This window comes from Brassica rapa, chromosome A03 (assembly GCF_000309985.2).
Source record: "Brassica rapa cultivar Chiifu-401-42 chromosome A03, CAAS_Brap_v3.01, whole genome shotgun sequence".
NCBI lineage: Eukaryota > Viridiplantae > Streptophyta > Magnoliopsida > Brassicales > Brassicaceae > Brassica > Brassica rapa.
Window position 1 is genome coordinate 16,177,084 of NC_024797.2, and position 16,954 is coordinate 16,194,037.

Below are 16,954 nucleotides of genomic sequence, written 5' to 3' on the forward strand. Positions count from 1 at the left end.
CCACTGAACATGAAAAGTTGAAATGTGTTTAGTTTTGGTTTTGTATATTATTATTATCTTTAAGTAAGGGAATGAGTAGATTAAAGTTTTAATGGCCGGCAGCTTTTTGAACTTTTATGGCAAAAAAGTCAGCCAACTTTTTGATTATTTGCAGCACAAAAGTCAGCCAATTTTTGTATTTTTATAGCACAAAAGTCAGTCAATTTTTTGCTCAGTTGTGATAAATTGCTGTGTTGTTTACTTGTTTTAATATTTTGCTTTCCAAAATTTAAACCAAAAAGGAGAAAAGTCAGCCAGTGTTGTTTTAGTTCTCTGAAAAAGTAAAGGTTTTTTCCTTGCAAAAGTTAATTTTTATGTTGGTGGACTTTTAGTTGGAACCCAAGTCTTGCTATAGATGCCATCATGCCACAAAAAACGATACTAGCTCTACTTTAATAGTTGAAAGATTAGTATACATTTGCTATAGGTATTTGGTATTCCTCAAGTAATAGTGTGTAAGCATGCATATTAAATCATTAATCATAATAGCAGCATCTTCACCCTCTAGCTCAACTAAACTGACATGGAAACATGCAACAACATTAACATTAACAGAAAGAGATGAAGAACCTTTCAAAAGTAAATGCAGAGCTTCTCAGCTATGCTGTTCTGTACCAAGTTACATTTCTCCAACAATTCATCTAATCTCTCACTTTCTCTATCCTTCATCATCTTCTTCTCCGCAGCTTCTCTTTCTTTATCCCTCAGCGTTCTCTCAGTTTCATCAGCTAACTCATCATCCTCAGTTATCATCATCACATCAATCCTTCTAGAAGCTTCTCTACTCTTCTCCAACATTGTCTCATCTATATCTCTATGATCATCGATAACCCTTTCTGTCTGAACCTGAGACGCCTTGAAGGGGCTGCAGCTGATTTGGATCATTTCACGAAGCAAAGGAAGATTCGGACGAGGAGACTGGTATGCTGCTTCTTCTTCAGACAAGAACTTATCAGCATAGCTCGAAGCTGACATGGTGAGGTCGGACTTCAGTACGTAAGCTGAGGAAGACGACGAATCTAGCAAACCCATTATCCGCCAGTTGAAGATCCTCTGGAAGATTCCGATCCATCTCGGGATGATATGGTAGTAGCTTGAGCTACGGAGTTCGAGTCTAGTGTTTCTTTGCACCATCACTCCTGCTTCTTTGGCGGCTAATGAGACTCCCATAAGATTGCTTGTCTGTGTCAAGTACTCAACTAAGCATCCCTCGAGCCGTTGCGTATGGTTCTCTATCTCATCACCAGAAGCACATTTTTTGGTTAACCATTTCAGATCATCTTCAAGACATGGAAGCTTACAGTTCTCGAGCATGGAGTTGAGTGGTTTGATGCTCTCTGCGCTGCTCCAGTCTAGGTTGGGTAAATACTGCTTTAACATTAAATGTTCTTTTCTATTATCCTCTAGCAACATTGTTTCGGGGCAAGGCCAACCGATAGGATTTGCTTCAGCAGCAGAAGCGACGTTTCTTTTTGATGTTTCCAATGCGTCGTTGAAGGCTGATATGCAGATGTTAGGACCAAGTTCTTGATCCGGCATCTTCTTAAGCAACTCCAGTGAAAAACTGAGATGAGTCAGAACGAGTTCTCGCGGTTTAACGTGATGGAGATTTGCTTGCAGAGGTGAATTTCCCGCAAGCCATTTAAGCCCGTCCCTTAGCCGTGAATCGCTGAAAAAACGAACTTCATGTCCCTTCTGAGATTTATTAGCGATAGAGACGATGGTGAAGCTTGCGATCTTTGATTTGTTAATATCATGAAGGCCTAGCTCAGAGACGAGGTTGGTATCAGGATCCACGCTTTCACGGTTGCTTGAGCTGATTATAACGAGAAGGGGAAGGAGTGAATCGTTTGGTACTGATTGAAGAATGCGGTTAAGCTGTTCTCTCTGGTGATTCAGAGGGAGGTCTTTAGATGCAAGGAAAAGAACTGCACTTGCGCCACGTGTTGCTTCACAGAGAGCTTTATCAGCTTCCACATCCCTAGCTACTGAAAGACAACATCCACTTTCAATCCATTTGTTCCATACCGATACACCGGGGGCTGAAAACAGCAGATTCTCATCGGGGACGGTATGTTCTGTGTGAGGGATAAGCTTTGATAATAACCAACGACTGGCTGCTGAATGTGTATCTTGACTTGAGGTGTTAACTGATTTAGCCTGAGTACATAAGATGACCTTCCAGCATATGCATTTTGAGTCTGGATTCCTTTCGAGTAGTGTATCAGCTATCACATCTGAAATATTCAGCCTTGACCATGATTTTTCACGTTCTTCAAATCTCCTCTTCATTGCTTGATCAATGTCAAACTCACCACACGGCCTAGATTGCTGTGTATGAAGTAAGAAACGAGATTAGACTACCAACCTCGTTAGTAAATGCATCAAAGACTTTCAATGCTTGCTTGACAAAAGGACCAATGATCAGCACATGTTACGGGGAAGGAAACTGAAACTTACATCAGGTTTGCTGAATCGGATAGGTGTGCCCAGGGATAGAGAACTCAGTGCAGCCGTTGCAGCTAACTGTCGACGCTCCCGTAATTGACTTTGGCGTGAAGACCACCGCTTCCATAATCTGTGAAGATTCAGAAAAGAAAAGTTAGAAAGAGTAACCTACACCAATTATCAACTTGCATGAGATGGTACACCTTATCATCAATTTAAGTTTTGCCTTCGCCACTTCCTCGTCATATTGATTTGTGATGTCCTCAGTTCCATCCTCATCTTCCTGTTCAATGTCATGGAGTCCCTCTTCCATGGTACCAGTCATCGCAGCTTCAGGTACTGATTCTTCCAAAGCAGATATGTTTTCTACAATCGTCGGAGACTCTGAAATGGTAGTTACAGGCAAACTCTCCATTGGCGTAGACTTCGGACTTTGTTGCAAAGTAGGTTCAGGCACAAGATTCATTTGCATATGCGCTACAAATGGAAATTTAATTTTCGCAGGAGATGAACTAGTGTGGCCGTCATTAGGTTGTTTCTTCAGATTCGAGGATACAGCTTGAGGAAATCCAGGAGAACCAAAAGGAGAACTGAACTTCAGGGGAGAATGAAATCCACCAGCCGGCGTAAGGTCATTTTGTTTCTGTTGATCCACTGCTGGATTTATAACAGGTGGCCACACTGGATTTATTACAGATGTTCTCACTGGCTTGTCCTCCTCCAGTAAGAGGGAAGTCTTCGAGTCGGTCATTTCTTTATCAACTGGACGCACTGATGTTTGTTTCTTAGGACTTTGAGCAGGCGGCCTTTCCTGTTTATAGGTGGTAATAAGCGGTTTATGTCCTTTATTTGCTTCTGTCGGCAATGATGACAACGGAGAGGGAGCAGAAACATTTTCCTTTGTCGAGGGAGCAGAAACATCTTCCACAATGGTTCTTGACTTTTTCATGTGAACAAGTTTTGAGCATTTTGTTTTATAGTCTGTATCAGCATGAAGAAATAGGCCATCCTTTACCATGTATGGCTCTTCAAACACTTTTATTGAAAATCCATGGTACTCCAACAGGGCTTCTATGTCCTCTTCCTAAATTCCATCACCAGAAGAAAAATGTAAGACCTCTAGCAATTACTCTGTCACAGCCGACCACGAAAAGGATACACCAAGTAGCAGATTGATGGAAAATTACCTCCATCCCTATCCAATTTGACGTATCTGAAACTGGGATACCCTGATTATTTTGGAGACCCGAGTGCAGAGAAGCAAGTGCCTGAGTTCTTAGCTGATAAAACAGAATAAAGCTTAGATCTCGGTTAATTAACCACACACCAATATTGGTAAGAATATAACTTTTGAACCTACACCACAAATAAGCCTTACCTTCGAAAAATGTGCATGCATTAGACATGCTTGAAGATAGCTTGCTTTCCGTGCGAGGCGAAAGAAGGCGATAAAGTTGCCAGTTCTACAAGCTCTGAAATTGCACAATAGTTCCAATACTTAGACCAGGTTAACAAACTAACACCCAAAAACAAGTCCAAGGAGCTACCTGGCTACATTGCGGGCAAAGAGAACTTCTGACGTTTGCCTTATTTCTGGAGTCATGTTAGCAAGATCAAGAGAAAGCTCAGAAGGTTCAACCTAACAGGAAGAATTTATCGTCAGGTTAAGAACTTGGCACAAAATTCTGACCGCAAATTTCAGCAAAAAAGTATTTACCTTATAGCCAGGGTGCTTGTCGAGTTTGAGAAGAGCATAATAGCCACGGAACTCTTTTTCTGTAGGAACAGTTATTCCTCTCTTCCTGTGATCATCATACATTTGAAACAACTCAACAGATGTCTTGTTCATCTGCTCAATATTCAGGTGCGCATCAAACCCCTCCGAAAATCCCTCTCCTTTAGTATATTCGCATAGCTCATGCATTGCAAGGATGTGAAGTCTTATCTATACAAAGGAAATCAATAGTAAGATATCCAAAGCAGAATACTGCTTGTTATCGTGTTTGATGGGCTTTATATAAGATCGGAAAACACAAACCATTTGCTCCAGCAAAGTAATAGCTTCTCGGTTGAAAATATGCTGCATTCTTAGATCCATTCGGATAGCTCTCATCCTATCCCATAAGAAGTTGTACATACCAAGAAAGTTTTCATTGTACGGTCGGTCTAGCAAACTCAGCAAATATTCCATTGTATTCTGCAAGATTGGCATTGGTCGTATCAAAATTGCTTCTCGCTCCGCCGTCCTGGTATACTATTCAAAGGCAAATATATAAGTAGTCATCAGAGTGAACGGGTAGTCTAGCATATGACATCTTAAGATAGAATTTGAGGATTAATTGATATGAAAAAGGCAAACTCACTTTCTTCACGGCAAGGAATTTGCTCGTCTGGTTCCTATCTCCATCCACACGCTCATAATGGTCCAAGTCCCCCTTCCTTTCACGCTCTCCTCGTTCCGACTCTGGGAAGATGAATAAGAAAAACCTCAATATATTTATTCTACAATCACATAACTCACTAGAACTAGGACTAGACATCAATAAGGGCAAGATCAATCTTGTTAGAAACACAATTCTTTTTTTATCAGATAAAATAAATCAAAGACTATACACTCAGTGTCGTTTTATAAGCATGTCTCTGGGTATGCTTACCAGGACACATGTCAGGGCATAATCCAACGATAAGAGAGGGTTGCTCCGAGCTTTCATATTCAGGCAAGGCATCCCTGCTTGATTCCAGTGAATTGAATGTTTGTTTGTTGTCCAGAGGCTTCACAGTTTTATTTACAGATGATTTAGTAAGTTGAGTATCAACAGGACGGGCTGGAACAGGGTCTAGTTCACCCTTGAAGCGGGCCAGTCTCTTTGCCCTGGCTTGTTCTTCTCTGTACAAAACGCACACAGTTCATAAAAACTTAAGAACTAGTCCACATATTAATTTTTTTAATTAGTTTAATTTACCCTTCAGTACAATCTCGAGAAGGAAAAGAGTTTCCCTGGATATCCTCTTCCACTGGATATGAAGTTGGAGATCTCGTCCTTTTTGTTGCAGGTGAACTGTTTGCCTTACCCGCACTATTGAAATTATTTAGAGAGGAGGGCTGCACAGGAAATTGGGAATCCGAGCTTCTTGAAAGCATAAATGACTTTGCGCCTGACGCAGGAGGAGATGTCGAAAGCCTACCATACAGTCAGCATGCTTAAATAAGAGCAAATTTTAAGGCACATACAGATACAGCCAGATAGAGAAAAAAAAACAGATTTGTTGCAAGAGCACTAAAGATAGAGCTACAAGAGAAATAAGCATGGTTTCACAGGCTAGTAGTAGAAAAAATTTGCATGAAACCATTTACTTTAAACGTAAATACGGCAATACGCTTATACACCAATTTGCTAACGATATAGTTTCTTAAGATTGTGACTTAACCTGCCATTCATAAGTACACGTAGGAAAGGGGGACGGAAACACAATAATAAGCTTACAAAATATGGTGAGTTATCATGCTGTTTACCTTCTTTTTGTTGCTTCCTGAATTTCAACTGATTCATGTGCGTACGGGAATGAAGAGCTTGGGGTTTGTTCTTGCTGGATCAACCGATTGGGATTGCTCCTCGACCTCACAGGATTATTGTCCGCAGAAGGAGAGCGTCTTCAAAAACATGAGAAAAAGAACGAGGACGCAAGTTTCAAAAGTGAGACGACAGACAATAACAGTATAGAAATGAAGGAGGAAAGACACATATATGGTTCAAATTACTATCTATAATAACACATGTGAGATATTCCATGACATTTTCTGTACCAAGAGCACAGAGGGAGGGAGAGACCAAAACATTTATGACACTGACAAGAGAAAAAAAGCTTACATCCAAGTGTGGCTAGATGGCTGCTGAACATCATCTACCAAGCTGCCATTCTCGAAATCTGATACTGGCGAATGATTTATTCGAGGAAACCCCAAACTCCGACCAGGAAGATCTGACTGACTGGAAGACAAAAATTGAGGACTTTTAGATTTATATTAGGTACATCAAAAAGCATTATATCACTAAGCATCACAGCCAAGCGTATGACTGGTAATTTTCTAGCACCGAGAACACAACAAACTCTTGAAATCTGAAAGAGAACTGTACATGAGCGCAGAACACAGGTGTACAAACTTTCGCAAACGGGCAAGTGTTAAGAAAGTCCAGGATATGAAAGTGCTACAGAACGGACGAAATGTCTATTGCACAAAGAGGTTGCTGTCATAAATTGCCTTCATCTAAAAGAAATGGAAGAAAAATGACCTTTTCCTTTTTGAATCTTGTGATCGACCAATCTCAACTGCATCAGGTCCACTTCTCGAAAGAGTGTGTGATATACTAGCTGCAGATGTGGCTAGACTATGTTTACCCTGATCCTTCAGTAAGTTCCTTGACTCATCATGCCCAAACTGAGGATTTAAAGTAGGCCTGCTAGAAAAAATAAAACAGGTGAAATTCAGGGAATTCGTCAAGAACAATCCAACAGCTTGTTGCTAAATCCTATGGATTTTCAAAGCCACTGCCACCGTTACACCGTAAGCCCTTATGTATTAGGCATTGGGATGGGCAGAGAAACCTATAGCACTTCGAAAACCCTGCTCTCTCATCCTACTGCTATATTTACTATTGCAGAAAACTGAAAACATTTTAATTGTGTGATTAACACTGCTGCCAAGCTGTGAAATATCACACTCTTCAAAGTGAAAATAACAAACGTAGACTTTTTTACCTCTGAACTCCAGGAAATTGGTAAGGTCTCACAGAAGGGCTTGGACGTGGAAAAGCTTCTGAACCCCATTGTATTCCATTGACAGGTCCTGGACTCCTGAAAAAAAACATAGCAGCAAACTGTTTCATTCAGAAAATTCAACCAGAACTTTCACCAAACGAAAATAAAAAATCAAAGCGAAAGAAATAGATAAACTGGTTAATCCCATCACCAGCTGTGTCAGATCAAAGTTTTCCCAAAGACCATGTACACGCATATAAGGAGGTACAAAAAGTAAGAAAGCCATAAGAGTAAAAAATCTCTAACCTCTGAGTTCCACCAGGCCGGTAAGGTTGTCCCGAGGAAAGTGAGGGATTTTGAAAAGCCAAAGGAGATGGTGTTCGATTCATTGGAAGACTACTGCAACAAAATCCACGATAAATTAGTACAAGGAAAACTTAGTAAAACAAGTAACCACCCTAACATCATCGCCAGGCACATAAAACTTGAAATAAAAAAATAAAGATCAAGCCATGATGAGGATAAGAATGTCTAACCTTTGTACCCCACCTGGTCGGTAAGGTTGCCCTATAAAAGGTGGAGGGTTTTGAAATCCCGAAGGAGACGGTGCTCGCTGAACTGAAGCACCACTACAAGCAACGATTACGAAGTTTAGAAAGTTAAAGCACTTGAGAAAACAAGCTCGCCATAAAGAGGTTTCACGGCTCACAAGTCACAAACAACCTAACATTCTCGCATAGAAACAAACCAGAGCTATAAAGCAAGGTCTTATCTAACCTCTGAGTTCCACGTGGTCCAAAAGATTGTCCTGCATAGCCTGAATGGTTCTGAGACGCCGGTGGCTGAATTGGAGAATCACTACAACCAAATCCACAAAAGCAAACAAATTACAATCGCAATAAGCACATTAGCTTCAACACCTGAAAGCTTAGAGCTGCCTAATTGATCTTAGAACACAATTTCACAGAAAACTCAAGATACTTCTCTCCTAAACACTTCAACTGAAATCAACGGAGAGCGCAATACATCCATAGCGTGAAATCAATCTAAAACCTCAGAAAATAGGAATGGGAGTACGATCATCGTATAACCACGCGAATACATCGATACGGAATCGAAAAAGCACACCTTGTGGTTTGAGCAGGAGCAGAAGAAGCGCCAAACGTTGTAAACGGCGATGGCTTGGAGCTCATCGCCGGACCTACATCTTTTCCGAAAGGCTTAAACGCCATCTCTGTAAGCTAATTTCTCTATTGATTATTTCTTCAACCTTCGAATCGCGACGAGACCAAATCGAGTTTTCTCCTTCGCTCTCCGTCGTGACTTTCCCGGCGAGGATGTTTATTTCATCTTTTTTCACTTATACGACGTCGGTTCGAGGGTTCGCATTAAACCGAAGAGATCTCATGCTTGGGCCTGGGCCTGGGCCTTGATATTTTAAAGCCTTGACTCTATTTTATGGGCTTTGTATTGGTTATTATTACAACACACGTGCGAATGTCGTCGCCATCTCGTTAGGTAGATCATCAACTTTTCATTACCGTTGACATTTTTGTCCGAAGAAGAGAAAATAAAAAAAAACTTTCCCTCGTTATTTTCCTGGAAACAAAAAAAAAAAGTGAACTTTTGTCAGTTTTAGATCTCTCCAAGCGACTGAGTTACTAATGTCGATGTCTTGCCGCGGATTGTTGTTGCTGTTCGTCACCGTCTTCCTCGTCCAGCTACAGTCATCAACTTCTCTGATTAGCTCTCCAAGTTCTATCATCAACCCTTCTAAAGTCAAACAGGTTTCTTCAAAACCCAGGTTTGGTTTTCCTCAATCCTCGGTAAATTTCGAAACTTTGAGCTTCGATTTTGTATACTTTTGTCATGAATCTGAGAATTTTTTGGTCAGGGCATTTGTGTATGAAGGTTTTCTAACGGACTTGGAATGTGATCATCTGATCTCACTTGTAAGTGTAAACTAAATCTTTTGGGTTTGATCTCAATTCGAATGTTTCTGATTTCTTTTTCTTTTTTTGGAAAATAAGGCGAAAGAGAATCTGCAGAGATCTGCGGTTGCTGATAATGATAACGGAGAGAGTCAAGTTAGTGACGTTCGGACCAGCTCCGGCACGTTTATCTCCAAAGGAAAGGTGGCAAGTTCTTCTGTTTCGCTTCCATGTCGGATGAATTAATTAGTATTAGATTAAGGCCGGATCTGATATTATGGGGGGTGATAGACATTTATCAAGAACAATGTTTCACTAGACTGTGACCAAATCCGGCTCTGATTAGATCTCTAGTTGACGCACATATTGGATTGGTTTTGAGTTACACTGATCATGTTTACGGAGCTTTTTAAATAAGCCTCCTGGATCTTGGTAGATTTGTCATTGATGGTTACTACTAGGACTACAAGGTTTAAGAGCTAGTTGCTAGTCAACAAAATATCCATCTAAGTATCTATGATTATCAGTCATGGGTTATGGTTGGTACTTAGTAAGGATTACAATCTTCATGTAAATCTTGTTTTGCTTAATCACAGGATCCTATTGTCTCTGGAATAGAGGACAAGCTCTCTACATGGACATTCCTCCCAAAAGGTAACAAAGACATTCAAGTAACAAGGAACCTTAACTCTTGTTGAGTTTGTTGAAAGGCTTTTCAGAATATGTTATGATTGTTTCTAAGTCGTTACACTCTCTGGTAACAGAAAATGGAGAAGACCTTCAGGTGTTGAGATATCAGCACGGTCAAAAATACGACGCTCACTTTGACTACTTTCACGACAAAGTCAACATCGCCCGTGGTGGACACTATAAGCCCAAAGGCCGCAAACACATCTGTTGAGGCCCAAGAAACTACTCAACGTTCCTCTTTCAACGGTCACAAAAGATCAGACTCGATGACGTCAACAGGTGGTCCTTGTACGGGGTTCACAGCTAAGGAGTTACAGCTATCAAACCGGTTCGAAACCTTGGGATTGTGCGCGGCCACATGTTGAGCTGTCTTTTGTCTTGTCTGTACTAGGGTTTACAGTCTTTCCTATATATTGACGTCAGTTGTAAAGCGTGAAAGTTAAGCAAGAAACATTCAATAACAAAGTTATCTTCTTCACTTATTATACTCTGTTTCACCAAGCTTTCATGGTATCAGAGCCATGGATGGTGATCCTCTTTCTGCTCCATTGACAATCGCACATTGTGTGACGCTCAAGCTCAACGACTCAAACTACTTACCTTGGAAGTTTCAGTTTGAGCAGTTTCTTAACTCTCAGTCTCTTCTTGGTCACGTTACTGGCGAAATACCTAGACCTCCTCCGATTCTCACCGTCCGCAATGGAGATCAAGTTGCAGAGACTCCTAACCCAGAATACGCTAAGTGGGTTCGTACGGATCAACGTGTTATGGCGTGGCTGGTCGGATCTCTCTCTGAAGAAGCCATTAAAAGCGTTTATGGGCTGCGTTCATCTCAAGAACTCTGGTATTTCCTGGCTCAGAAGTATAACAGAATTTCCCCCACCCGAAAGTTAGATCTACAGAGCCGCATCCAGAGTACAAAAAGGGGATCTCGTTCTCTTTCTGAGTATCTCTCCGAGATTAAGTCTCTTTGTGATCAGCTTGCTTCCATTGGCGCTCCTCTGTCCGAACCTAGTAGAACGACAACTTGACTCCAAAATAAAAATCTTTCAAAGTGATGGGGGTGGTGAGTTCACAAGTAAGCAGTTTACTACTCACCTGACATCATGTGGGATCAAGCATCATTTGTCTTGCCCACACACTCCACAACAGAACGGAGCTAGGCCTGTCACTGATGTTTCAAAGCCGGGTTCCGCATCAGCTTTGGGTAGAAGCTTTTCTGACAGCAGTTTACCTCAGTAATCTTCTTCCCTCATCCGTTCTTTCTGAGCACAAAAGCCCTTATGAAGTACTTGTAAACAAAGCTCCTATCTACACGTTTCTGCGCGTTTTTGGGTGCAGCTGCTATCCGTTTCTTCGCCCTTATAGTAACAACAAGTTTGATCCAAAGAGTCTTCATTGTGTCTTCATTGGCTACAGTGAGAAACACAAAGGCTATCGCTGTCTTCACCCACCGTCTGGCAGAGTTTATATCAGCAGACATGTGTTGTTTGAGGAGAGTTCATTCCCTTATCAAAAAGAATATCAGTCCTTTCTAACTCCCTTAGATACGCCACTTCTCTCTGCGTGGCAATCAGAGTATAGAAAGGAACAACCACCAGTAGAGCCTACAGTTGCTCCAGAGGAAGAATATTTTACCCCTCCGGTTCAACAGAATGTTCAACCTCAAGCTTCAGAAACACCAGCGTCCTCTCAGTCCACTGGTTCGATCTTTTCTGAAGCAGACTTCCCACCTCTCCCCTCCCCTGCAGCCTCTCCTGCCCCACCAGTTCAGCCTGTTCCTCAACCAGCACATGTGCACCAAATGGTCACAAGAGCTAAAGACGGCATCAGGAAACCCAATCCAAGATATGTTCTTCTCTCTGTAACCTCTCAGTATCCTGAACCTCGAACTGTTGCTGCGGCATTAAAGGATCCAAATTGGACCAATGCCATGAGACATGAGAAGAACAACATGGATATCACACACACATGGGACTTGGTTCCACCTGATCCAAGTATCACACCGATTAGTAGTGGCTGGGTTCACAAATCCAAACTGAATGCTGATGGAACGTTGAACAAACGAAAGTCAAGACTAGTAGCTCGGGGAAACGAACAGGAAGAAGGTGTAGATTTTGTGGAAACTTACAGTCCAGTTGTTCGAACAGCTACTATACGTTCAGTCCTTCATGTTGCTGCGGTTAAAGGTTGGCAAATCAAACAGCTAGATGTCGAAAATGCCTTTCTACATGGTGATCTCAAGGAACCTGTTTATATGAAACAACCACCTGGTTTTGAAGATCCTGAGAAACCTGATTACATATGCAAGCTAAGAAAGGCTATCTACGGTCTTCGTCAGTCACCTCGGGCGTGGTTTGACAAGTTCAGTACATTCCTGATTGAGTTTGGTTTCAAATGTACTCATGGAGACCCGTCTTTGTTCGTGTATCTTCATGGTGACGACGTGATATACCTTTTGCTCTACGTTGATGATATGTTGCTCACAGGCAACAATGACAAGCTCATAGGTCAGCTTCTGGTTCATCTCAACACGACCTTCAGGATGAAAGATATGGGGCCAGTCCACTATTTTCTTGGCATCCAAGTTCAAGCTACATCCGATGGTTTGTTTCTTTGTCAAGAGAAGTATACCACAGATTTGTTAATAAGTGCAGCAATGTCTGACTGTGCTCCGATGCCAACACCGCTTCCGATGCAACTGGACAAAGTCTCTGGTCAAGATACTCTGTTTTCCGAACCAACTTACTTCAGGAGCCTCGCAGGCAAGCTTCAATATCTCACATTGACAAGGCCTGACATACAATTTGCAGTCAACTACGTTTGTCAGAAGATGCATGCTCCAACTGTTGCAGACTTCTCCAACCTCAAGCGTATTCTTCGTTACCTGAAAGGCACACAACGGTTTGGGTTAAACATCAATGCCAAGACAGGGTTTCTCTTGTACGGGTTCAGCGATAGTGATTGGGCTGGTTGCCGTGATACAAGGCGCTCAACTGGTGGTTTGTGTACCTTCCTTGGTTCAAACATCATTTCCTGGTCTGCTAAACGACATCCCACTGTCTCAAGATCTTCAACGGAGGCTGAATATCGCACCCTATCATTAACCGCAACTGAGCTTAAATGGTTGGCGTCTCTACTTGGTGAAATGGGGATCTCTCTACCTGACACACCGGAGTTGTTCTGTGATAATCTCTCTGCAGTATACTTGACTGCCAATCCAGCTATGCATAATCGAAGTAAGCACTTTGATACAGATTTTCATTATGTGCGTGAGAGGGTAGCTCTTGGAGCTTTGGTCGTTAGTCATGTACCTGCAGTTCTGCAACTGGCGGATATCTTCACTAAGCCCTTACCTCAACAACCTTTCCTAAGCTTGCGAGACAAACTTGGTGTTCAGGATTCTCCCGCCACAAGTTTGAGGGGGTGTATAAGCCCAAAGGCCGCAAACACATCTGTTGAGGCCCAAGAAACTACTCAACGTTCCTCTTTCAACGGTCACAAAAGATCAGACTCGATGACGTCAAAAGGTGGTCCTTGTACGGGGTTCACAGCTAAGGAGTTACAGCTATCAAACCGGTTCGAAACCTGGGGATTGTGCGCGGCCACATGTTGAGCTGTCTTTTGTCTTGTCTGTACTAGGGTTTACAGTCTTTCCTATATATTGACGTCAGTTGTAAAGCGTGAAAGTTAAGCAAGAAACATTCAATAACAAAGTTATCTTCTTCACTTATTATACTCTGTTTCACCAAGCTTTCAGACACCGCATAGCAACGGTTCTCATGTATCTTTCCAATGTCACAAAGGGTGGAGAAACTGTCTTCCCTAATGCAGTGGTTTGTATTCATACAAAACCCATCACTTCCCCCACTTACATATATACACAACGGACACTATGGTCTGGTCTGATGAAACATTTATGCTGCAGGAATCTTCTCGCCGCAAGCTTTCTGTAAACAAAGATGATCTTTCTGATTGTGCGAAGAAAGGAATCGCTGGTAAGCTACTACAAAACTTATCACAAGTTCCTCTAGAATCAAGGCCGATCCTGAGATTTAGGGGCCATTAGGCTATCTATTAAAGATTTCAACTAAATTTGTTTTTTTTTTAAATAAATTTGGGGGTCTAAAATTTTGTTTTTGAGAGCTGTGTATCTATGTAATTTTTATCAAAAATTCTTAATTAAGAATAATCTAAACACATGTTTTATTTAGTGAAACCGAGGAAAGGAGATGCACTGTTGTTCTTCAACCTCCACGAAGACGCAACTCCAGATACATTGAGCCTTCACGGAGGCTGTCCTGTGATTGAAGGAGAAAAATGGTCAGCAACTAAGTGGATCCACGTGGACTCGTTCGATAAGATTGTGACGCATGACGGTAACTGTACGGATGTAAACGAGAGCTGTGAGAGGTGGGCGGTGCTTGGAGAATGCGCAAAGAATCCAGAGTATATGGTGGGAACTCCAGAGCTCCCTGGAAACTGTAGACGTAGCTGTAAAGCTTGTTAATTAAAAGAGTTTAAATTTATCTTCTCTTTGTACCATTAAGTACTTCTTATATTGATCTGAGCTTCGTTTTCACTGTTCTTGAATCAGTTACTTTTTTTTTCTTATCAATAGACTCTCCGTTTCAATTAGGTCCTATAAGGATGATCGTTTTTCTAGCTTGACTTATAGGTCAAGTTATGCACAGTGAGAATTAAACAAGAGGAGTTTTATTAGAAGAATATGTGATTGAAACAGTCATATCATTATCATAATGAAGTATATGTTCTCAGGAGGGGAGTAAAATGTGTTTTATACATTCTAGTAATGCATTTAACATTCCTTCTCTATGAAATGGTATCATTGCAATATAATAGTCTCTTACAAAATGCAAAATAACAGGTTCTTTGCAGATGAATCTGTTTGTCTTTGTTTTGCCTTTTTGCTTCTGGTTTGATACCGGTTAAGCAAATGTCATCGGTCGGTCTGATTTGATTGAAGAAACCGGTAAGTTGTGCAGAGACTGTGAAGCTCAAGGCATAGGCATAGCTAGCAATTATTCAACCAGCCTATACAATTTGATATCACTCGTATTTTTTAATCGCTTAGGAGGCTACTGAACTATTTAACCTAAGGAACTTTGTTTCCTTATAAATTAACTCTTATGGTTATCAGAGTTTATTATCTCAACTGAAAAATATTTTCACCATTGTGTCAGAGGTCCTTAGTTCGAACGATCGCTGAGACTAAATTAATACGATTTTCTAGAGTTTTCAAGTTTATTAAAAATATAATAAATGTTTACAATTTAGTTTGTAATTTATTTTTCAATACACTTTTCAATAACTATCCACCAATAAGATTTAATCAATTCAAATATTCATAATTAATGTTTCGCAAAAGTATACAAAAGTACTTTAAAAATATAGAAAATTTATTTTTGTGAAACAAAAATAAACTCTAAATAAATCTTCATCTCGGGAACGGAGGGATTAGGAGTTTCGGATCTTGGATTAGGAGTTTCGGTTCCAGAACTCCTGGTATTTAACAAAAAAAAGCTGCATGAATGATGATCCAACAAATGCCTAACAACTGAGATTTTTGAGTCCTTTTCTACCATCTTTAAAGAAACCTAATACAAAACATAAACGGGTATTTAGATAGTCTAACTCCATATTCGGGCTTGATCCTAATCGAGTTATGTGATTGGGCTTGATCATACAACTTATTTACAGACAACAAACTATAATTATCATCTGCCAACCTTTAAACCACAACCCACAAAACTATATTTGTATTATATTTTTCTTGGAGAGTGTTTATGGTAGCATGTGTTATATAATACTTGGTGGATAGAGTAGTTTATACTATAAATTCTGGTGAAATTAAAGATGCGACTTTTTTAAAACATCATCGTGATTAATGATTTTGTAATATTTGTAGTACAATTGTGTATATGAAGCCAAGCTTACCAACCCAATTTAAAGATGATGGTCTATTTAAATTCAAAACTAAGTTTTCATTCTAAGTTTCAAACCCAACGATTTTTGGTAAAACTTTTAAAACCAACTTACTTAACTTCCAAAGTCATATACTCGGAAAATTCTCTAAATGCGTAGTAAGTCAAAGAAAGTGATATAAAACAGACGAGAACATGAGAGACCGGCAACGTTGAATTATCCTCGTCATCTTTAGTCGAAATCAACGACAAGAATTAAATGATTCGTTTTTCTTCTAATGTTGACGTGTACACGTTTCGTTAATCTCCTACATATTAATTTACATATTAATTGAGTAACATTTAAAAAGATGTAACCTCAATTTTGTATTAATTAAAAAAGGCCCCAATACATAGATGGTACTCAATTAGATAATCAATTACATTCAATTGAAAAATAAGTAGGTCCACATTCGATTTTTATATGTTGTTAGATACATATGTTGGTCAAACTATATGATATAATGATATGATATATTATTTTTTTTCCTTAAATAAAACCTACGGAATTACCATAAATGACTAATATATATATGATAATTAATGATTTTAATAATAAAGATTTGATACAAATTTATATCTCCTCCATCATTTTTTGTTTAATTTTATATTATTAAAATAAATTAAACAATCAAATTAGTTATAAAAGTAAAATTTAGATTTTTTCGTATATGTTATATTTTGAATTTTTAAAAACGACAATAAATGACTAAAACTATTAAAATTATTATGTTAAAAATTAATGATCAATAAGATACACATGATTTTAAAACCATATGAGTAAAAAATATCATTTAATAATAAAATAAATATATATATATATAGATTAAACACTATATACCATAAGATTACATAAATATTTTAATATTAAAACTTTCAATGAATTTTCAAGAACATTTATAAATTATAAACTTATTAAAGATTTCAGATTGGAAATTTTGTTATCGCTGATTTAAATATTTTGTTATAAAACGATATGAATGATCATAGAACCGTATGATTATAAATTCTTATTTAATAAATAACTATATAAAAACATTTATATTTTTTCTTATATGTTATATTTTGAATTTTTCAAAACGTCTATAAATTATTAGAAATTTG

At 39.5% G+C, this 16,954-nt stretch overlaps 2 protein-coding genes across 5 annotated transcripts; one reads left to right on the top strand and one right to left on the bottom strand.

Annotated features, from left to right (window-relative positions):
• Positions 1 to 485: 485 nt before the first annotated feature.
• On the bottom strand, positions 486 to 8,596 carry LOC103859148 (SAC3 family protein B). Of its 4 annotated transcripts, none has more exons than XM_009136634.3 (19): positions 8,374 to 8,596; positions 8,023 to 8,103; positions 7,782 to 7,874; positions 7,552 to 7,644; positions 7,246 to 7,341; positions 6,780 to 6,947; positions 6,357 to 6,476; positions 6,002 to 6,139; positions 5,451 to 5,669; positions 5,142 to 5,374; positions 4,851 to 4,951; positions 4,526 to 4,741; positions 4,205 to 4,432; positions 4,035 to 4,126; positions 3,866 to 3,959; positions 3,675 to 3,767; positions 2,691 to 3,571; positions 2,500 to 2,617; positions 486 to 2,370 (listed from the first exon to the last, which is right to left on the bottom strand). In XM_009136634.3, the coding sequence occupies exons 1-19, from the start codon at positions 8,475 to 8,477 to the stop codon at positions 613 to 615; spliced, it is 4,926 nt and encodes a 1,641-aa protein (XP_009134882.1). In that variant the 5' UTR covers positions 8,478 to 8,596; the 3' UTR covers positions 486 to 612. The 4 variants fall into 4 exon arrangements, with proteins under 4 accessions (XP_009134882.1, XP_033142912.1, XP_009134884.1 ...); XM_033287021.1 differs by having other exon boundaries at positions 613 to 2,370; positions 6,780 to 6,944; positions 7,552 to 7,641; XM_009136636.3 differs by having other exon boundaries at positions 613 to 2,370; positions 7,552 to 7,641.
• A 199-nt stretch (positions 8,597 to 8,795) lies between these two features.
• On the top strand, positions 8,796 to 14,508 carry LOC103859149 (prolyl 4-hydroxylase 2). The gene is made up of 8 exons (XM_009136637.3): positions 8,796 to 9,049; positions 9,140 to 9,197; positions 9,276 to 9,380; positions 9,773 to 9,830; positions 9,941 to 10,039; positions 13,626 to 13,702; positions 13,795 to 13,864; positions 14,081 to 14,508. Exons 1-8 carry the CDS (start codon positions 8,910 to 8,912, stop codon positions 14,374 to 14,376), a joined length of 903 nt encoding a protein of 300 aa, XP_009134885.2. The 5' UTR covers positions 8,796 to 8,909; the 3' UTR covers positions 14,377 to 14,508.
• The last annotated feature ends 2,446 nt before the right edge of the window (positions 14,509 to 16,954 follow it).

Coding starts and splice junctions, on each gene's coding strand:
- LOC103859149 (XM_009136637.3), top strand. CDS start 8,910: ATGTCGATGTCTTGCCGCGGATTGTTGTTGCTGTTCGTCACCGTCTTC. Junction 9,381..9,772: donor CGTTTATCTCCAAAGGAAAG/GTGGCAAGTTCT, acceptor GCTTAATCACAG/GATCCTATTGTCTCTGGAAT. Junction 13,703..13,794: donor CTGTCTTCCCTAATGCAGTG/GTTTGTATTCAT, acceptor TTTATGCTGCAG/GAATCTTCTCGCCGCAAGCT.
- LOC103859148 (XM_009136634.3), bottom strand. CDS start 8,477: ATGGCGTTTAAGCCTTTCGGAAAAGATGTAGGTCCGGCGATGAGCTCC. Junction 6,948..7,245: donor CAATTTCCTGGAGTTCAGAG/GTAAAAAAGTCT, acceptor TATTTTTTCTAG/CAGGCCTACTTTAAATCCTC. Junction 2,618..2,690: donor AAACTTAAATTGATGATAAG/GTGTACCATCTC, acceptor GAATCTTCACAG/ATTATGGAAGCGGTGGTCTT.